This window comes from Perca fluviatilis, chromosome 4 (genome assembly GCF_010015445.1).
Source record: "Perca fluviatilis chromosome 4, GENO_Pfluv_1.0, whole genome shotgun sequence".
Classification (NCBI taxonomy): Eukaryota; Metazoa; Chordata; class Actinopteri; order Perciformes; family Percidae; genus Perca; species Perca fluviatilis.
Genome location: NC_053115.1, coordinates 12,560,245 through 12,582,627, shown reverse-complemented (window position 1 = coordinate 12,582,627; position 22,383 = coordinate 12,560,245). Strand labels below are relative to the sequence as shown.

At 41.4% G+C, this 22,383-nt stretch overlaps 1 protein-coding gene across 5 annotated transcripts; it reads right to left on the bottom strand.

Moving 5' to 3' along the window:
- Window positions 1–223: 223 nt before the first annotated feature.
- Window positions 224–20,799, bottom strand: hipk1b (homeodomain interacting protein kinase 1b). Of its 5 annotated transcripts, none has more exons than XM_039797923.1 (18): window positions 20,450–20,799; window positions 14,672–15,402; window positions 13,862–14,053; window positions 13,546–13,727; window positions 13,260–13,383; window positions 12,816–12,935; window positions 12,518–12,604; window positions 12,190–12,374; window positions 11,945–12,095; window positions 11,679–11,865; window positions 11,152–11,270; window positions 9,055–9,189; window positions 7,897–8,057; window positions 6,073–6,144; window positions 4,646–4,810; window positions 4,149–4,363; window positions 3,930–4,042; window positions 224–2,404 (listed from the first exon to the last, which is right to left on the bottom strand). In XM_039797923.1, the coding sequence occupies exons 2-18, from the start codon at window positions 15,398–15,400 to the stop codon at window positions 1,946–1,948; spliced, it is 3,396 nt and encodes a 1,131-aa protein (XP_039653857.1). In that variant the 5' UTR covers window positions 15,401–15,402; window positions 20,450–20,799; the 3' UTR covers window positions 224–1,945. The 5 variants fall into 5 exon arrangements, with proteins under 5 accessions (XP_039653857.1, XP_039653859.1, XP_039653858.1 ...); XM_039797925.1 differs by having other exon boundaries at window positions 7,897–8,054; XM_039797924.1 differs by lacking the exon at window positions 20,450–20,799 and adding an exon at window positions 17,406–17,495.
- Between the last annotated feature and the right edge of the window lie 1,584 nt (window positions 20,800–22,383).

Genomic DNA, 22,383 nt, shown 5'->3' with positions numbered 1-22,383 from the left:
CTAAAGACAAACCTTCCCACGCTGTGTTCTCTGCTAATTCTCTTTGTTTTGTAGGCAGAGACAAAACACGCTACCTGACCCGTTAGGTTTATGTACCCTGAATAGGCCCGAATAGCCTCTATCTGAAGTTGTATTGTCTATGCTCATGCCTATGAAATGAGTATAGGAAGTCATTCAGTTTATTGTTGGAACAGGGGGCGAGTAATAATGAAACAAACCATTATGAATTTATGGTTATTTATTGAAAACAGTGACAGTGGATTATTTGAGCTGAAACCTTTTCCCTGAATTAGTTCTACCAAATAGCCTCTTAACTATACTATGTTAAGATGAAATAGTTAAATATTCAGACATTACAACACAAAACTGATGCAAACACAACGGGGAAGCATTTACTACAAAACTTTCATAACCCACAGAAGCCCCCCCCCTTGAGATTCACCTCCTTCTACAAGACGGTGGCAGGAAAAGCCACAAATCAGCCGTGTTCAGACAGAGGAGTAATCTATATGTGAAAAACAATGGATATCATATTCAGACAAGACTGAAGCCAAAGTGGACACTTTTGCACATTTTGAGGGGAAATGCACAGTATGTTTAGTGGACAGCACCACCTTTGACTGTTAAAGTAGCTTCTCATCAGACATTGTGTAACTGAGCAGAAGGCCTACTGCAGATTGCATGATTTTATTTCATCAGTCATTGTACGGCGGTGTGGGTAGTTCGTACAACTTACTAGCGAGCATTTCTAAAGTGTCATGAGGAGAAAACAAAATTCCATATATAAAACCGTAAAAACTGGCCATGAATCCATTTTAATAAATGAGCAGGTCCTACATAATTGGAATTCACAGATATAGAATATTTTCCACTCCATGTGAAACTGGATATTTTTATATTTCAAGGAGAGGAAAGTAGGGAAGGTTTTTTTTTTTTTTTTAAACAATTTCAAACAAAAGCTTTTCACGTCATTCTTTAAGATGGTGATCCCACTCCTCTTTCTTCACTTCATAAATACATTCAGCACTCAGTTGATGCAGTTTAAAAAAAAAAGAGTTTCTATTGCATAAGGACATGATTAATCCTGCCTAAACACTGTCACTACAATAACAGACTATCACATGAGCACTTAAATTAACATGTATCCATCAGTTTTCACCACATCTTTTTTCTTAACAGACATCATGAACCTTCCTCTTCCTTTCTCGCACTGACAAAACATAATTTAAAACATGGTAAAAGACATTTGTGAGTAAACAGATACAGTCATTAGGTTAGCTAAGAAACACAGAGCATCGCTAGATTAGTGTGAAAACTCCATAACAAGGGTCATGAGTAACTAATGACTTGTAACTTTTTCAGCCAGCGGGCGTCCCTGTAGCTCAACTGGTAGAACATGCACGCCTTGTATCAAAGCAGAGTCCTTACCGCAGCCGTCCGGGTTCAATTCCAGCCCATCATCCCCCCACCCTTTCCTGTCTCTCTCCAAGCTATCACTATCCAATAAAGCAGAAATGCCAAAAAAAAAAAAAAAAAAAAAAGTTGTGAGTCAGGCGTCTCAAAAGCTCGCCTAAAGTGTCGTTGCAACTTGTGACAGGAGGATAATCTCTCTTCACACAAAACCTCAAGATAAACAGGACTAAAATACATTAACCACAATGCCTTAATTATACATCTGGACAAGATGGGGATAAAATACAGGCTATAAACAATATTGTTTAGGAAAAAAAAAAAACACAATATATCAAAGAACATTTTTAAAAACACAAAAACGACCCTAAAGAGTATTAAATGAGTTTGGGTGATATGTCGCTTTGGAGTCAAAAGCAGCAAACAAATAAGTGACCAACAGTTCTACTAGAAATACAGTTTAAATGTTCCTTTGTGATAGCATGTGGGGAAGTAGATTCTTCGTTTTCTTTGTTCAAAGTGTGCGCGAGACTCCCTATAGGTACGGGTACTGTGTGAGGCGCCTGGGGCTTAGCTGGTAGGCACTGTAAGCCTCGGCCCGGGGCGTCACGCTAATGTAGGGAGAACCAGTGGCAAACTGATGCTGGTAGGCCGCGGGGAGGCCATGCAGCAGACTACTGACAGAATCCTTACGACTGGCCGAGTCTCTCCTGGAGGCCGACGATGAGGTGTACGTTGCTGCATAGGCGGAGGGGGAGTGTCCGTGGCTGGCGAGACTACGGCCTAGCAGCTGCTCCATGGCCTGAGAAGCTGAGGAGAGGGCGGTGGAGGCCGGGTAGGCGTACAGGCTGGGGCCAGGGGCCGAGGCCGAGGCCAGGGCTGACACCTCGGGGAAGTTGTAGTGAGAGGAGACGGCCGGAGGGAATGTCGGCTGGCGACGCAAAGACGAGTCACTGTGGGAACGCTCCTGAGATGAAGAAACCACAGGCTGAACCTAAAAACGAAACAACACCGTATACATATGCAACAAGAAGGCAGAGCATCACTTGTTGGTCAGTTTCTTTTGTTTAGATTAGACTTGCTCTTTGCATGTTTGTTATGGCTGCATTAGCCCTTCAAATTGAAACATTTAAAAATGTAGCATGCACTGTTTTAGACACATTTCACAAAATTCAGCCTGATATTTATGGTATCTATGGAATGATTCTAAATATAGCTTTGTGGTTTTAGACAAAGTTTGACTGCACAGCATGAATTTGTACCGACCAACCCACTGGTGGGTTAGTGACATTTAACCCTTGTGTTGACTTTGGGTGAAATTGACAGTTTTCAATTTTTGTTTTATATCAGAAAATATGGGATGTGGAAATAAGCGCTGAAAATGTGAAGAAGAAAAAATTAATTTAAAACGTTGGAAAAAGCAAAAACAAACTGAAAAAAAGGCATCCAAATCATCGAAAGGTTGACGGGCAGACAACACAAGGGTTAAAAAGATGAAGCAGCTAATTAATGCTCCTACACATTTAAAAAAAAAAAATACGAAAAAAAAAAACTTTCCAGCCAACTTTCCATGCCTTATTGTGACCGCTTGTCACAGTGTGAAAATGTTTAAGAGCTGTAAGTGGGTTAACAATAAAAAAAAAAAAAAAAGAGAGCACTTCGAACTCAATAAACAGTTTGTTTTTCAACTCCAACACTTACTAACCTCTTTAATAACCAGATCACCAGCCTGAGTTCACCTTTTTTAAATGTTGCTGCTTTTGTTTACACTGACAACATGCATCTCACATTGTTCATTGCATTCATACACCCTTATCCACCACTGGTCCTGACTTCCACATCCCATTGTCTTTATGTTTGCAGTTTCATTAAATGAATGTCAGTTTGTCAGTGTTAAGTTTGCCTTGCACCTCCCTCCTTTTTTGTGGCTTGTAGCTGCTCATAACAGTGCATCATAGGACTGATATTCTTTGAAAGATGTCTTCATCTTATGACACAGCAGTTCCTCTGTGTCTGCGTATGTTGATATAACTCTTCCAGTCTTTTTCCCTTGACATATTGAAAATGCACTCTGTCTCTATAGCACTGTAATAAGATACTGAAGAGTGCACACCCTTTCCCATCAAGTTTTTACTGTCTCTCTGTCTCCCGTGTCCGTCAAACAAATGCAATGCTTCCTTAACCTGTCACTACAGGTAAAATATGATTTGTATTTTCAAAATGTTGTGTAATGTGAAGTAATGTCTTTGTGCGTATGGTGTGTAATGTTTATTCATTTTATTTAATGTTTATTTGGCAGGGACAAATGCATAGAACATGCACCTGTGCCTGGTTAGGGACAGGGGTGATGTTGTAAATTGTATTGTCACATGATAGATTGTAGGACCCCAGGAAGAATAGCTTTTAGCTTATGCTGAAGCTAATGGGGATCCAAATAAAACAAACAAACTACAGTTAAATCAAATAAAAAAGTTAGAATGGAGACATCTACGCTTGTGAAAACACAAAAGAAGCCTCACCTGGCTGAGGTTTAAGGGGTGGGACTGGCTTGGCAACAGTCCGTGACGCTCCATGCTCATCCCTGAGCTGCAGGGCTGTCGGTTGGATGATCTCTTAGGCTTCATGTAGTTCACTGTGAATTAAAAAGGAAGTGAAGTATTAAATTATACTGCGTTCACACCCAAAACAAAAAGAATTCCTGATAACACACAGACAGCAGGTAGATGAGTGACTCTCACCGGTGTCCAGGCGGCCACGTGAAACGGCTCCTCTCTCAGAGCCCTGGGGTTTAATTGAAGGTGCCACCACTGCCAGAGACTTGGCTTGGCGTGATGACATGGTGCTAGCTGGGTTAAGTGTGCGGGGCAGAGGAGTCAGGGGGCTGGCTGTAGAGGAGTCCGAGTCGTGCACCGTCACACAGCTGATGACGTTAGTGCGCTGGCTCAGACCAACGCTATGTAATGAGAGAAACCGTGTTATTTCACAAGAAAATGAGAAACTGTATATCAAATTAATTCAGTCTAAATGAATAAAGCACTAGTCTGATCTTATAGAGTCAAAAAAGCCCTGTTTTCCCATTAATCCTCTAGCAAAATTGTCATGGAAGTATATGGGTTTTCAAACTGCAAATATTGGACTTGCACAATTGAATCAAAGATGGAAGAAGTACGACACCAATGGGACTTTTAGAAATCACGGATCGGTTTAACAGTGCAGTGGAGTATCTCGTCCTCACCTGGAGGGATGGAATTTGCGCTCATCCTCTGTGTCTGTGTCACTATGAATAGTGATGATGCTGACCGCCGGGCTGGGTGTGTCGGAGATGACGATTGGCTGAGACAACGTAGCGCTGGGTGGGGTCACGCCGCTGCTGCCGAGTAGTGATGCAGTGGATATACCCCTAGACAGAGAAACAATAGCAAATGTTGAGCTTTCCCACCCAAAGAAAATGCGATGTCAGCTGTGATAACAGACCGAAATCCGAACATAAAAAAGGAATGTGCAAAAGTCTTGCTCCATTCTAGAAAAATAAAACTACAACCTACCATCAGATATTTCATTGCCTGGACAAAATTCTGAATTGTTTTAAAAGTTTATATTTCATTTTATCAATCTTTATATGCATTTATATATGTGATACAAAGTGACAAGTAATAAATACCTAAATTTAAATTTGTGAACGTTCTAGACATGGCTTTAAGTCATGCACATTACTGGGTGTTTTTGGTGCGACATCAGTTCTTTTTAGGCATCCGTCATGTTGGTGTGACAGCTTAAAGCGCAACTCTCGCCAAAATGCAACCTAAGGTCTTTTTGTGAATGTACCCGAGTCAAACTTTAGTTTAAAAGCATAATTAGGACGGAAACGCCCCTTTTAAGATTCACCGTATTCTCGTTTTCGGTCAAATGGCCTTTTGAATGGGAGTGCTAGGGGCACTACAATGACAGCATCAAAAATCACTATTTTTAAAACACTAAGAAGGCTCAACACAACATGAAACTTGCTGAAGGAAAACCAGAAGCCCCACACAACACCCCAAAAAAAAAAAAAAATTTTTTTTTCCACACAAAAAGAAAAAAAAAGTTTTTCCCCCCCCCCCCCCCTTTTTTTTTTTTTTCTCCCAACAAACAAAAAAAAAAAAAAAAAAAAAAATAAATTTAAAAGAATTTTTATAAAAAAAAATATTTTTCTATTAATGACAAAACAAGAAATTATCCGTGAATTTATATGGAACTAAGCTTTAGGAGCTTTCCATCTTTACTCCCCTCCCTCGACTATTTTTGACTTGCTAGATGGACAGCGACCGGAAAAACCAACAGCTACAGCTACTAAAGTTTTTTAGTAAACTCTGTGTAAACAATGTTCTCAATGATCGAGTTCATGTGTAGAGCCCCTTGTGATACTTCGGGCAAAGTTTCATGTTGCGTCGAGCCTTCTTAGTGTTTTAAAAATGGTGATTTTGATGCTGTCATTGTAGTGCCCCTAGCACTCCCATTCAAAAGGCCATTTGACCAAAAACGAGAATACGGTGAATCTTAAAAGTGGCGTTTCTGCCCTAAATATGCTTTTAAACTAAAGTTTGACTCTGGTACATTCACAAAAAGACCCTAGGTTGCATTTTGGCGAAAGTTATGCTTTAAACCCTGCAGGACTCTACCAACCTGTTTCTGTTCTCTCCACGTCTGGCTTTCACCTTCTTCCTCTCTTGCTGGGTCCTGGCTTGAGTTGTGCTCCTATAAGAGCCAAAGATCAAACTAGTCAGAGGTGGACACCACTGGCAAAATCAGAAAACGAAACATAACCACAAAGAAAGCTTACTTTTCTGGCACTGTGCCAGAAAATTATGTTGTTTATCACGGAGGTCAACACTCACTTTCCTCTGTTATTCACATCCCTGCAAACTCAGAAGGGCTAAAAAGGTGACACATTTTATACAGCCCCCCACCCCCCATTATAACAATAACTTATTTCACCAGTAAACTCCTGTTAAATGACAAAAACAACCACTGGATTGGAAAAGGGTATTTTACAATATGAATGCACCACGAGGCTGGCACAGTGAACAGTGTTGCTCTGTGTTTTTCAGACAACGGCAGTAACAGACTGGTGTTGGAATCCTCTACAGGGAAGCACAGTCACACTTTACACCGTTTAGCGGTCAGCATTTTAACCGCGTTTACTCCAGCTGCTAGCTAACGGTAGGCTAACGTTATCTGCTGCCAAGTGTAGTGTTAACTAGCGTGACATGCGGCGATGTTTAGGTGGCCTCCATCGTCCGTTTCGGAGCATCAGAGAGAAATGCAGGCATTTAATAGCAAGATACCCGTGCCAAAATTCTTCAGATTGAACTAACATTGTAGGGTAACACAATTTGCTGATCTTACGTTAGCTAACAAGCCGACAAGCTTGCTTTCCATTATAACATTAACGTTAAACATGTTAAGGTTAGAGAAAACAATTATATTGTTGGCAGATAACCGCACTTACCTCAAAACTAATGTCAGTGATTGGCCAAATTACTCGTGTGACGTATCAAAGATGTTTTATTGTGAAGACCCCCCCCACCCCATATAAACTCTTTGGATCTACACGATTCACGTGGATGACATTTTCCCCATTCAAAACAGCGATTTTCACCAAAAAGCAACTAGTTTGCAGGTATGTATTCAAGAATACATTTGCAGTGCAGTACGTACTTATCCCTAATAAGTCAATATAAGATTGATGATGATAATTTCATACGAATGATCAGTCATATGAGCCGAAAAGATGTGTATTAAGTGCTGTAAAAATTAGTACTTTTAACCAAGATACTTAGCAAAAATGCATCTTTTAAAATACACATCTGCATTTAATGCATGTGAAATTGTAATGTCAATGACAGAAATCTCTCAAATGTAAAATTTTAGGATGCTAGTTCACATTTGTGAAACTATAGCGGCGAAATAAAAGCCTCTTATTTACAAGACCTCCGGCTTACAGCGGCGTCTCTGAGCATGACTGGCTGTGTGACGAGCTAGCGGCCCCGGCAGGCGCCTGCTGGCTGTTGCCTCACTTCATGGTGCTTCTCAACTCTGAAAACTCAACTGTCAATTTGGCATCAATTTTCGAAAGAATGCCTATATTTGAAATCTAAACGGTTAATTTCTCGCCTACAATGTTGTCAGAAGTGAATTTAGTGATGAATAAGATGGCGGAAATTGTTAAAATTGTCCCGTTGTTGGTCTGTCTGTACCGGAAACCCGACCCTCGTTGACCTAGGTTCCTATGCTGAAAAGGGAACAGCGAAAAGACCCTGCCCTGAAGTAGGAGCTGAAAGCGTTACAGGAACCAGAGGAACTTAAAAATCCCCAAATTGGTCCAGTTGGAACACGAGAAAAAAAGGGTTCCCGGAATTTTATGTTCTAGGAACTGCAAAAATCCCTCCGGTCGGAAAGCGGCTTATTATCAAATTGCTTGGACTTAACAGTTGTTGGTTGACCCACCTCCAGCTGTGTCCCTGCTGTGTGGAAGCATTGGCATGAAGCGTTTCCAGGGGTGATTCAGTTACATTTGACTGGTGGGCAGAGCTGTGAATGGCCACACCTGGGACCTGCTGCCATGACGATGGTATGAGGATCTGTTGGGTGCCAGTGGGCCAGGCCTGCTGAGAGAAACATCAGACACTCACACTTCAATACATGTAATATCAAGGATCAGATATTAAACGAGTCAACACAATTTATATGATTTCTGGAATGGGCCAGACAAACTGAGCCATGCTGAGAAATAAATCCAAGGACCAAAGACAAAGAGACAAACCAATTGGCCAATCTCTTCTACAGGCAAAAGCACAAAAAGATAAGCGTTCCCAAGCCATTCCCTTATTATAGCATTGCCCTGCAACAAATGCCCAAGATGATATCATGCAAAGCACGAACAATGAAGCACTGTAAACAGTCAAATCAAGATTAAAGTATACACAGGACCATGGTGCCTGTTAAAGAGGAAATACTGAAGAAAGATTAGTTTAGTTCAATGATGCCAAACAGTCTGCTGATAAGCTGCCTTGGGAAAAGGCATGCCACATTTTCTGGGGCTGAAACAAAAGATGTGTGTCAGAGTCAGGCTGTTGAGTAGGGATTTTAGTGGACTTTGTAGCTGCAAACTCCTTTGCTGAAACCAAGGAAGGACAGGACAAGAGAAGCTGCAAGCAAAGCGCAGACAAACCCAGCAACACATGCGCTCCATGCCTTCAGCACACCTATGGGGAAAGAATGTGGGGGAGGGAATGAAAGAGGGTGTGAATGGTGTGGGGAGGGGGTGTCCTTTGGAGTGGAAAGAGATTGTAAATGTTGTCAATTCTGATTTAATGTCAAAGGGGAATAAAAAAAGAAATAACTAAATATCAAGACATGGGATTCCAGACCAAAAAATTTGAAAAATAAGCACTGAGCCATAATTCTGACAAGTCTGCATGTGAAAAGGCCAAATAAAGGAATATGATGGATAAAATGAAGACTAGCCCCATACAGGTAGAGGGAAAATTGCAAATGCATTAAAAGAAAAAGGGGAGTGACGTGGGAGAGAGATGGCATTGTTAGTGGTAGAAGTAGTAGTGTGCATGTGAATTTTTTTCTTCAGGGATGTCCTTGTTGCTTTACCAGCACTGTGGCTGTGTGCTCCAGGAGGGTGGGCCGACCCACCCCGGCGCCCAGCCCGAGGGGCAGAGTATACTGGGGGGCTATGCCTGCTGAGGGAGGGTGCAGGGTGGCCACCATCAGGGGTGTGCAGGAACCCTGGAGGAGGGAGGGAGGGAGGGAGGATAGGGGAGGGCAGTGTTAGGTCATGATGAAAAGTAATGTCCTTCAAAAGGCTGTATCTGAAGAGATGCACACTGGTACCACTGGCCATCTGGACACCTGACCTCTGCTGTGTACAGCAATTATTCCTAATTTTAGCAAACGGCAATTAAGTAGCTTTTCGAGCCAGATTAGTCTACCACATTAAACATCTGGCATTCATCCCAGATAGGAGACTGGGAATAAGAGAGGTCTGGCCCGGAGTGGCAGCCCAATCAGTCCTGGAAAAAAAATCTAAGGAGAGAATCAGTAGAAACACAAACAACAACAACAGCGTGGACTATGCTGCTGAAGTCAAATCTTTTGGTCATTTTAAAAAGCAGTGGCCTAAAAACAACATATCTGCTGAGAGAAAAGCTTTTTATTGGAGAAAATGTCTTAACGTGCTTCCCACAAAACTTCTGCTTGCTCTGCTGGCAGCAAAAATAAGAAGGGGACATGAAAGGAAAATACTTTTTGGATGCACTCTGTTTCAATGAATAAGCAAAACTGGACACCATTGCTCTCAGCTTGGCACTAATGACATGATATCATTCATGGATGCTGACAGATTTATGTAACCCAGAGTCAATGAAATCCATATGGAATTGCTGAAATTAAAGTTTGAACCTCAGTATTTCACAAAAGGTAAATCCCTTTCTCTGAGTCAGCCTCCCAGAAGTATAATGCTGCAAATCTACAAACCCCTTTCCCACATGCAAATTAACCTCCGATACCCCTTTTCCTACAGGAGATGTATATATGACGCATGTCTATTTGGTACATGTTCGACCCACTTTGGCCCCATTGACGAAGTTAAGAATCTGTTGCACTTTTTTTCAATCTGCCCATTCCCTCTCTCTCTGTCATACACGCACACTTTCTTTGTCCATCTTTGTCAAAGCATCAGGTCTCTTCTCTGAGGAAGACAGTAGAAATCACATCAATAATTAATTTAAAGATTATTTTTGGGCTTTTCCACCTTTAATTTTTGACAGGACAGCTAGGTGAGAAAGGGGAGAGGGGGGAAGACATGCAGGAAATTGTCACAGGTCGGATTCGAACCCTAGACCTCTGCGTTAAGGAATAAACCTCTCAGTATATGTGCGCCTGCTCTACCACTGAGCAAACCCGATCAATAATTTAAATAAAATAATATTCAGAAGGGGGAGAGTTCTAAGCCCGAAAAAGCTACCTCTCCTTATGACCTGTCTCTCTTAGTTACCTGTTATAGTTACGCTGTTATAGTCCTAGACTGCCGGGGGACTTCCTTCCTTTGACACACTGAGCTGCTCTCTCTTCTCCCTTTCTATTACTGTTTCTATTACTGTTACTATTACTATTACTATTTGTGTGCAGCCCGTCCCAGAAATGCTTGTTACTAATCCTAGCTTCTGGGGAGTTTACTCCCCGGAGTCCTTATGCTTTTTTTTCCCCCAGCGTATTTCCTTGGAGAACGTTTGCACCAAGATCCTGGTTGCAGCTGTCGCCGTGGTCCTGCTGCACTCCCTGCTGAGCTCAGCGATGCCCTGCAATGTCATGCTGCGTCCGGCTGAACCCTGCAGCTTCCCGCTACATCCAGTCACTGTTCCATTATTAATGTGACTACTATCGCCACTGTTCATCACACCCCCAACCGGCTCGTCAGACACCGCCTACCAAGAGCCTGGGTCTGTCCGAGGTTTCTTCCCAAGAGGGAGTTTTTCCTCGCCACTGTCGCACTGCTTGCTCTTGAGGGAATTACTGGAATTGTTGGAATTGTTGGGGCTTTGTAAAATATAGAGTGGGGTCTAGACCTACTCTATCTGTAAAGTGTCTCGAGATAACTTATGTTATGATTTGATACTATAAATAAAATTGAATTGAATTGAAGTTAGCACCACATTTGATGAAACACCCACATACCTAACAAACTCTTACCTGTGTGAGCATACTTGGCTGGATCTGCAATGACTGAGCAGACTGGTTCTGAGGTACTATAGGTACAGAGTTCTCCATCCTCACAGGGAAACTGGAACTCTTACTGGATGGCTGTAGCCCTGGAAAACAATTCCACACAATCACACCAATGAGTAACACCAAAATACTGATGAAAAAATATCTCACCCGTTTAAGATCAGATTTCTTTTTTTTTAAATCCTTGTTCCACAAACAGAAAAGGTGGAATATTGTGCCATATAAGCATCTAATTCAGGTTTATGATCGCTTTCTGCAGAGACATGCCTTTAACTAAAGTGATGAGGAAATTATAAATAAGAGACCTTTCACACTGGCGCAACCCCTTGTGTTGTTTTTGCCTTTTATTCATTCATTAGTTTATTTATAAAAAGGGACAAATCCAGAATAACCTTGACAGTTGTGTCTAATGTAACTGTACACGTGTAAATAGCCAAAGCTAATTTCCAACACCAGTCTTTTTTCAGTCTGATTGAAACCTTTTCCTTTACCTTGAATAGTAGAAGGTGGGCAGACGATGAGAGTTTGCTGGAAGGGTTCTGTCTGGCTACACAGCCCAGCAGGACGCGTTGGAATCGGGACACTCTGTTGAGCAAGCCCGGGAATGTTAATGGTCGCCTGCTGGTATAGAGCTGGCTGGTAGTTCAGCAAAGGCATCGTTCCTCCCGCAGAAGGCACCTGTTAAGAGAAATTACTGGATTAATACTAGAGGAGTCTTTAAACGTGTAAGAGTTAGTGGTGAAAATATGGGTCATACCTGATTATGCTGGTTGAGCTGGCTACTGAAGGTAACAGTGAGGTTGCCCGCTGCAGCGCTGGGGACCGCATTGGTGGAGTAGAGGGATTTGCCACTATCATAGGAGGTCCGACGCTTACAGATCTCCATGTTCTGGAAGCAGGACTTCACACTGGAGAGGATGGAGTTCGTCAACCAAATGACTCAACCAAACCCACATTTGCATGCAGCGGTGCCTAAAAGAACACTTCACAGCACACACTTACTGTGAGCTGTGGGGATAATCCATGAGGTGGCTCATTGTGACAAAGGGGTGACCTAGAGTTTTTGTAGGCGTGATCCTTTTGTCGGCATCCAGACGGAGCATCCGCTTCAGGAGGTCTATAAACTCTCGTCTATCAGCTTTCTCAGCCAGCATGTCCGTCCCCTCCAAATGAGAGGACAGGTTGACCTGGAACACAAAATAATAACACCCAAATGAGTCAAACAAACAATATGGAGGTACAGGTGATGTCATTTATTGGGTTTGTGTGTACAAACTATGCGTGTGAAGCGCAAAAACCTAATTAGATGTTCCGAGAGAAAGCCATCTACCTGCATCATGTCATCCAGACAGTTGAAGATATACTTTCTGGCCTCCTTAGACTTGATACCCATCTCCATTTCATGCTCTGCTGGGGTCTGGAAGATTGAAACCATTTCGGTTTATCATTAAACTATCACAATAAACATTTAATGATCCCGATGCAAATCAATATAAAAATAATCAAATCAGAAGAATCATAAAGACTTGTTTATATTGTTATATGTATTGCTATTTTCTGATATTCCTTATAATAATCATCATTCACATAAGCAATACCAAGTAGGATTAATATGAGGTTGTATTCACCTTTAGCCTCCAGAGTGGGTAGCTAGAGTCAGGTCCTCGATTGAAGAAGCGACTGGTTTTAGTGCCGGCGCTCAGCAAGTACTCTGCAGGCAGGCCTTGAGTCTGAGAAATGTAACGGATCTGAAAAGAAGAAGAAGAAAAAACATTCAAGTTTAGGAATCAAAGTGAGACAAAACAGTGAGGGCCATGGATATGACTAAAATCTGATTGCCTGTAATACCCATATAGTTTGTAGTTAGGCTTGTTTTTCTGCAGCACTTTGGCATCTCTTTGCTTATTGCAACACTAGCAGCTCTCAATACAAGTTCTACAGAGCACCTACAGTATGTTCATGACCTGCTTACAACTAACATGTGGCCTCTATTTCAATCTGATAGGTTAGCCTTTCCCATGCATTTGAGCATTTTTCTATAAGGCCTGGGAAACCGCAACATCAGTACTGACCTGGTCGTACTCCGAGGCTCCAGGGTAGAGAGGCCAACCCAGAAACAACTCCGCAATCACACAGCCTAAAGACCACATGTCAATGGCCTCACAGAATGGCAAACCCAAAATGATCTCTGGAGCCCTAGACAGCAAAGAGAAGGTTAAAGGACTAGTGCCAGAACTGAGTTACAAAGTTGTGTCATAGTAACATAGTACATTTGTCACCACTCATCCTCATAAGATTACAAGGCAGGATGTATATTCTGTAGATCAACAAAATGCAGCTGGATTTCTTGCCACTAACCTGTAGTAGCGAGACTGTAAGTAGGTTGAGCAGACAGCTTTGGACACATGACTTGCTGAGCCAAAGTCAATGACCTTCACCTTGTAGGGCTGTCTAAGAGGGTCAACCAGCATGATGTTCTCTGGCTTCAGGTCTGCATGAATCAGACCAAGGCTTTTCAGTTTCATCAGCGCTGTAGCCACCTTAAGATAAAAACACACAAATATTAATCAGGCTGCAATACTAAGAATGAAAGGTTTAAAGCAGCAATAACAAACTAAAAGTAATAATACGATAGCTTGAAAAAGATTTTATGAATGCCAAAACATTTGCCAACCTGCTGTAGGATGGGTCTGATGTGCCGTAGGGGGAGTGGGCTGAACTTGCTGTGCTTAAGAAAGTCATAGAGGTTCTGCTCCAGCATCTCAAACACCAGGCAGGTGTGACCCTTGTGTTGGAAGCATTCGTATGAACGCACAAAATTGTACTCATCCGCGTTCTCTGCGCTCAGCCGGTTCAGGATACCCACCTATTAAAGAGAAACAAATAACGCCATGCAACTTGTCGGTGAAAGCTGGTTCACTTATGTTACATAACAAGAAATTGCAAAGTACAAGGAAGTGCACAATAATGCTATTGTATGTAGGTCAGTTACAGTGGTTGCAGGTTTCATTTAACTAGTTAGCTCCAAAATTGATAATGCCGTGTGTCAGAAGTACAACAGGCAGGGAGTCCCTTCACATCAGTTGCATTTCAATTTAAAGGCCCTAATCAACAGCAACCTGACAGCATCTGCATGTAAAGAACCCATGTGAACACAATATTATGATCCTAGTTTTATAGTGTAAATGACCATTTCTAAACACAAAAGAAGCCTCTGACACAGGGAAACAAATTAGTTAATAAATTAGCTTTGACATTAAGCTGCCATTAAGCTTCTTAAGTGCTTGTTGGATAGTCGCATAACTTCGGAAGCATCGACTCAAACATTTCTCGAGCTAGATCGGCAAAGCCTACATAAATCTCACATACAGCCACACACATTGCTAGCATTGCAGTTTTAATGCTGCGGGACAAGAAGCTCTCCGACAACCTTGTCGGGTTATCAAAACAGGATACACAAATCTTAACATAAATGTTTGATTACCTCGATTTGGCCCTGACGAGCATAAGAAGGATGGTTTTTTAGGATCTTGATGGCCACAATCTCATTGGTGCCCCTCTTCCAGCACTTGGCCACCTGTCCAAACGTGCCTCTTCCTAAAAATTCCAGCACTTCATAGCTGCAGGACACAGAGCAGAGGATCTCGTGCTGCACTAGCTGATAATCCCCTTCACCATTGGAGCTGCTGCTCTTGGTGGTTGGAGCTGAGTGGGGTATGGACTGGCCTGTGCCTCCTCCACCACCACCCGTACGTGTGGAGTAAGTTGCTGCAGGGGCTGAGAGCTCCTCCAATATTTGGACACTGCCACATCCACTCCCACTGCTTTCATTGGTCTCCTCAATCTTTCTTTTCTGCCCGTGCCTGTGCCCCCTTGTTTCAGAGGACGTCTCCGTATGAGCATAAGATGAAGACGTCGCCTGCTCTGCCACACGCCGGCTGGATCCACGGGGGAGGCTTCCAGTGCTATCAGCTGCCCGCACCACCACTTGACCTCTGGAGCCAGGTGCTACAGACGGGAAGACCAGGGATGGTGCAAAGGGTGCCACAGCCATGGCCGGGGTAAAGGTGTATGCCGACTGGCCTGCTATGGAGCTATAAGCTTCAGTGGTGGACACGTCCCAAACATTGCTCTCCACCTTCAGCTTCTTAACGCGGCAAAAGGCACTGGAGGAGATGGAGGGAGGAGAGAAGACCTGCAGCTGAGAGCTCATAGCTGAAAAGAGATTAATGAGAATGAGATAGAGAAACAAAAACACATAAACCTAAATTACCTTAATAACTTCCTAAATTTATGAATAAACGTTACAATCAGTGTAGTTTCGCATTGCCAGACCTATTTCCACAGCGCTGTGGAGGAAGGTCTGGCTACACCACAGGTACATTCTGGGATAGGAGGGAGAAAAACGCTTTGGGTTGTTTGCGTTTCCTTAAACCAATCACAATTGTCTTGGGTGACTCTAAGTTCCAGACACGGTGACTGTGCCTCTGCAAAATAGTCTCGAAAGGAACTTGTTTTGGTGGAACATTCCCGAAAAAAAAAGCCACAAAATATTAAAAGTTCACACTATACAGTAACGTGAGCTATTTAAATTACCAGTGTATCGCCACAGCAATCCCCAACAATCTGTTCCAAAACGTCCCAGTTAGATAGTAAATGTCGTAAACATATTCTTTGTAAATCTTTATAAACATTCACCGAAAGAATCAAGCAGGCCTGCCTTATTGCACGATCCAAGTTTTCTTCAAAACTTGCCATTTTCAGCAAGTAGCTTGTTAGATTGAAGTTTGTTGTTGTTTCCTGTAGCGAAGCAATTTTTTAAAGATTATTTTTGGGGGGCTTTTCCCTAGAGACAGTGGCTAGGCATGAAAGGGGGAGAGAGACGGGGGACGACACGCAGCAAAGGTCAGCAGGTCGGACCCGAACCCGCGCCGCTGCAGGACTCAGCCAACATGGGGCGAACGCACTTACTGGGTGAGCTAGAGGCCGCCCCGTAGCGAAGAGATTTTGAGTACGGCAACTAGGGTTGGGCATCGAGAACCAATTCCTACTTGGAATGGTTTCAAAAATAACGATGCCATCGGAATTGTTAATTTATTGGAATCGTTTGGAGGATTTGGTTTCAAATCTGTTCATGGGTTCCAAATTTAACATGCATAAGTTTCCTGGAATCAGAATTGTTAATATCCAAATGCTCCATTTATTTGGTACACTAGAGGCTTGCAAAATTATTCATACACCTTGAACTTTTCCACGTTTTGTCCCGTTACAACCACAAACGTAAATGTGTTTTATTGAGATTTTATGTGATAGACCAACACAAAGTGGCGCATAATTGTAAAGTGGAAGGAAAAAGATACATGGTTTTCACAAATAAAAAACTGAAAAGTGTGGCTTGAAAAAGTATTCAGCCCCCCTGGGTCAATACTTTGTAGAACCACCTTTCGCTGCAATTACAGCTGCAAATCTTTTGGGGTATGTCTCTACCAGCTTTGCACATCTTTTTGCCCATTCTTGTTTGAAAAATAACTCAAGCTAGGGCTGGGCGATATGGAGAAAATCAAATATCACGATATTTTTGGCCAAATACCTCCATATCGGAAAAAATACTTATGCCATATTACGATATCCAGATATCCAAAATCTAAGACGATATCTAGTCTCGTATCACGATATCGATATATTGCCCAGCTCTAGCTCCGTCAGATTGGATGGAAAGCATCTGTGAACAGCCATTTTGAAGTCTTGCCAGAGAGTCTCAATTGGATTTAGCTCTGGACTTTGACTGGGCCATTCTAACACATACAAATATGCTTTGATCTAAACCATTGCATTGTAGCTCTGGCTGTATGTTTAGTGTCGTCCTGCTGGAAGGTGAACCTCCGCGCCAGTCTCAAGTCTTTTGCAGACTAACAGGTTTTCTTCTAAGATTGCCCTGTATTGGGATCCATCCATCTTCCCATCAACTCTGAACAGCTTCCCTGTCCCTGCTGAAGAAAAGCATCCCCACAGCATGATGCTGTCCCCACCACGTTTTATGGTGTGTTCAGGGTGATGTGCAGTGTTAGTTTTCCTGTAGTTTGCTGTGTCCCCCACATGGCTAGTGGCAAACTGCAAACGGGACTTCTTATGGTTTCGTTTCAACAATGGCCACTCTTCCATAAAGGCCCGATTTGTGGAGTGCACGACTAAGTTGTTCTGTGGACAGATTCTCCCACCTGAGCTGTGGATCTCTGTAGCTCCTCCAGAGTTACCATGGGCCTCTTGGCTGCTTCTCTGATCAATGCTCTCCTTGCCCGGCCTGTCAGTTTAGGTGGACGGCCATGTAGGGCTGGGCGATATAGAGAAAATCAAATATCATAATATTTTTGACCAAATACCTCGATACCGCAACGATATTGTAGCGTTGACTATTGGTGCTTTCACAAAATATTTACACAATGAGAATTTGATAAATAATCATCAGTAATGTGGATATAATGACCAAGTGGGAAAGGCAAATAATAGAACAGTTACAACAGTCTGGTAAGTTCTATAATGCAGCCTTTAAAACCAGGAAAACACAACACTTATGCCATATTACGATATCCAAAATCGAAGTCGATATCTAGTCTCCTATCACGATATCGATATATCGCCCAGCTCTACGGCCATGTCTTGGCAGGTCTGCAGTGCCATGCTCTTTCCATTTTGGAATGATGGATTGAACAGTGCTCCGTGAGAGGTTTAAAGCTTGGGATATTTGTTTATAACCTTAACTTCTGCACAACTTTATCTCTGACCTATCTGGTATGTTCCTTGGGCTTCATTATGCTGTTTGTTCACTAATGCTCAATCTAACAAACCTCTGAGGCCTTCACAGAACTGTATTTATACGGAGATTAGATTACACACAGGTGGACTCTATTGACTAATTAGGTGACTTCTGAAGGCAATTGGTTGCACTGGATTTTATTTAGTGGTATCAGAGTAAAGGGGGCTGAATACATTTGCACACCACACTTCAGTTTTTTATTTGTAAACATTTTTTAAAACCATGCATCATTTTCCTTCCACTTCACAATAATGCGCAGCTTTATGTTGGACTATCACATAAAATCCCAATAAAATACATTTACGTTTGTGGTTGTAACGTAGCAAAATGTTGAAAAGTTCAAGGGGTAGGCCTATGAATAAATTTGCAAGACTCTGTAGCTCATATTAGCCTATATCAATGACGATTCATTTAGGAGATTGCGCCGTTGCCGCTGGATGTCCCTTGTTTTCGGCCAGATGTCCCTCACCTTCCGCTTTCTTTGTGTTGGCATTCTAAATTTCGGTCGATTTGGAAGATGTTTAACTGCTCCTCACATCTCTGCAGGGTAATTCGAGGTGGCTAGACTATCAGTCGAATCTGAGTTTTCTGTTGCACGACTAAAAACAACTTTTGAACAAGCACATAACAAAACAAGTTCTTCCCGAGCCTATTTTGCAGAGGTACCTTTATTGCATCTGGTGCCTAGCGCCTCCCAAAACAATTGTGATTGGTATAAAGCCATGCCAATAAACCAGAGCACGTTTTTCTCCCAATCCCAGCTGCAGTGTGAACTAGTCAGACCTCCTCTGCAGAGCTGTGAAGGAAGTTCTGTCAATGAGAGACCAAGCTCAAATTAACGCAGTATAATACAACAGTCCACCCCATTTATATCAGTTACTAAATATTACAAACATAATCAATATAAGGCAATACACCTTAACAGCATCCTCAAAGTACATCCTCCAAAATGGCCCTGAAGTTGAACACCTCTGTAAGACAATTCAACAAAACCTTCTCGTTTCTGCTCAGTTGTGAGGATTTACTACTTTTCCTTGTCATATTTGATAGTAAAATTATTATCTATGGGTAGTTGACTGTTGGTTGGACAAAGTGAGTTCAAGATGTCGCCTTGGTTCTGATAAATTGTTACAGGCACCATTTTTTGACATTTCAAAAACCTTAAACTGAACATTAATAACCCTTCATGAAGGTAGGGTTAATTGGAAGGTTGTTGTATTAGACTGCAATAGGTTTAGTTAGCTGTCCCTAATAAACTGGCAACAGAGTGTAAAATCCAATAATCAACAAAAACCACAAACATGGAAACGCTCCACAAAACCATCAAATCTGAGAAAAAGATATACCCTTAAAGTATATTGTGAATGCCACAAGCACATAGTTTTCATTATTCTGTCAACACTTTACATTTTAAAGACTAATACTCAACATTGGAACAAATGTCTGTATGTTTTAATCACTTGAACTTCAATGTATAGAACTTTGTCTTGTTTGTGTCGTTTTATACATGTTACAGCCTACTGATAGGGACCTGTGTGTCTGAAGTAAAGTTGAATTGAATGTTAAGGTATTATCTTAAGGGCCCAGACTGTAAGCTGTTATAAGAAAATATAATAATGAGAAGATACCTCGAGAGCCATGTTTTTAGGATTGGGTGACAGAGTTAGAAAAGGTTGCTGCATACAAAACTGTGTCATATATGATGTGTAGTAGGACAGAAAAAAATGATTATACTCTAAAGACTTATACTCTAAAGAGTAGAGTGTATAGTCTACTCTATTATTATATCGTTTCTATATTGCTTCTTCTTATTTTAGGAAAGCCCCATTTTGACATCTCTTGTTTCTATAGAAATAGACTGAGTTTTCTAATCATTTATCGGACTGACGTTCTATTTCAAAGTAAATCATGCAAGCCACAGAAAACAAAAACCTTACAGTATAAGCGTGTACGCCATTACTTAGCTATAATAAAACATAAATTAAACCCCTGCTGGGACAGCTCAGGCAACGTTACTATGCAATGATAACCTGGGATCTGAATACAAGGTGGACCGGTTCCTGATGGGTCCGATTAACGGTAGAGCTAAACTTTCAGTTAGCTAGGAGAAAAGAAAGACGAAATGGGTTTTGACGCAACCGAAAATGCTAATGTGTTGTAAGAGAAACGTCCTGGCAGGCTCACTGAACTATGATGGACCGTAGTGGAAGTTAAGCCACTGATTTCAAACAAAATCACATCACTGACAGAAATCGAAACATAAACGGAAAACCACTACCACCCCTGACACAGACCGACTTTAGGATCAAATCAACAAACACCACTTAACTTGATAATGCTAACAAGCTAACTTCGTGAAAACGTGGCTTATCTCACAAAATAAAAGTTAAGTTAAATGACAGACTGCATGAAAAAACAACATTTAATAAAGAAACGGAGGTTATGTACCGGATTGGATGTTATTAACGTTACAGCGTCGAAAAACGGCTTCGTCCAGGGTTTAAATCCCACTGCAGTCTGCTGGACCAGCGTTATCCTTTTAGCTTCCGCCAGCTAACGTTAGAAGCTAGCTAGGCCTGCATTGTTTCTTCAGTCGATGCAGAGCTGGGCAGCAGGAGAAGGCGTTACAGTGCCGAGTTTACAGAAGAAAAATACGTAGGTTTCATTGTATTATGAAGTTAAAACATCTAGTCCTAAAAAATATGTACAGTTGTTGATTAAAACATAAACAATCCTACTCTAAATCCGCCTATCTTTAAGCAGCAAATCCACTTTTCACCGGAACAACCACGTCCTTATATCAGCTGCGATTGTTACGGCATTTCCGGTTACTACCGTAATTACCATGGATGTTTGGATTTTGCGTACGATGCACGCAATTTGAGCTTAATTTCTTACAAGATGAACAACTAAGGCAGACTCAGTGTACATAAAATGTAATTCGCAACTGTTTAAACATGACCACATTGTCGAAGTATTTGGTCGAGTGACATTTTGGATCGTTTTACACATCATGGAAAAAGGAAAACAACATGTTTACGGTAAAACGAAATTGACGTGACGTAATGTAGTATATTCCAGTAATTTTCCGGTAGGACTATCAGATGTTTCACCAATCCTGTGACAAACCTGAAAACTATCTTACTGAACCACGTACAAAGACGAAACATCCTTAAAGATTGTTTCCACCAACTTGCACAATTGTTTTTATTCAGAGGAGCATTTAAACTTACTGCTCTTACGGTTCAGAATTGCCTCTTTGTAGAAAAGAAATTAAGATCGGATATGAGCTTTTCAGTCAGGCTTTAGTCCTCCAAATATGGTGGTATGGATGGACATGGTGTGTAGCCTAAGCGAAATCCAAGATGTGGCAAATGTTGAAGAGATCAGAAATTTGAAGAGTGTAAAGATATATTTTAAGCTCAGCATAGATGTAGGTTGTGAAGTCAAGAAAAACAAGTGAAGAATCAGAGAAAATTAACTACTCAAGAAACAATTGCCTTTAGAGTTTAAGGTTGTGATAAAATCAACAGAGATAGCCTAGTGGAGAGAGCAGTTGTGGAGGATGTATAATATTTATGAACTGTAAAATAGAGTTTTGGGCAAAGGGGCAGATTTGGAATTTATATTAATTCAAAAATGGGCAAAACAATATCAAATTAGTTAACTTTTATGATCCTTGTAAAAGGTTTTGATTGTACTGTAAATATTGGATGAACTTGCTTAGAGGGAAATGTTATTTGCTGTGGAGATGTTAATGCCATCACAGTCTGGTTAACGCACAGGTTGCATTATACGGTGACTGTAATGATGAGAATGGAAATGTGATTAAAGAACTGATGCAGAAATGCCTAAATCATGGAAGTGGCACACAAAATAATATTAGGAATTGTACAGAACCAGCAATCGATCTTACTTTAGTGTCAGAGAGACAGAAATGGAAATTCTAAATTGACTGGCACAAACATTTGTTAAAGGAGAGAAGCTACAGTAACCGAGTATGAGCAAGAAATATTAGAAAATGAAAATACCAACAATTTATTAAGTATTCCACTTACAAAGACATCTGAATCATGCTCTTAGGAAAACAAGGATGTCTCCACCAAGCAAAGTCCAAATTTGTTATGTGATGATAAATCATCTTAGTGAGACGTCTAAAGATATCTTACTTGAATTATTTAATAAAGTATGGGACAAGGAAGGGTTTCCACAAAACTGGAAAGATGCTGTTGTAATAGTCCTGCCACTCTGCAAAAGAAAATAATAAATGAAAGGTTAACATATTATAAAGGACTTCTTTCAAAATTTCAGAGTGGATTCAGGAGGGGTATACAAATGACCCAGTTTTATGTTCAGAAGATAAAATAAGAAAAGCATGAGTA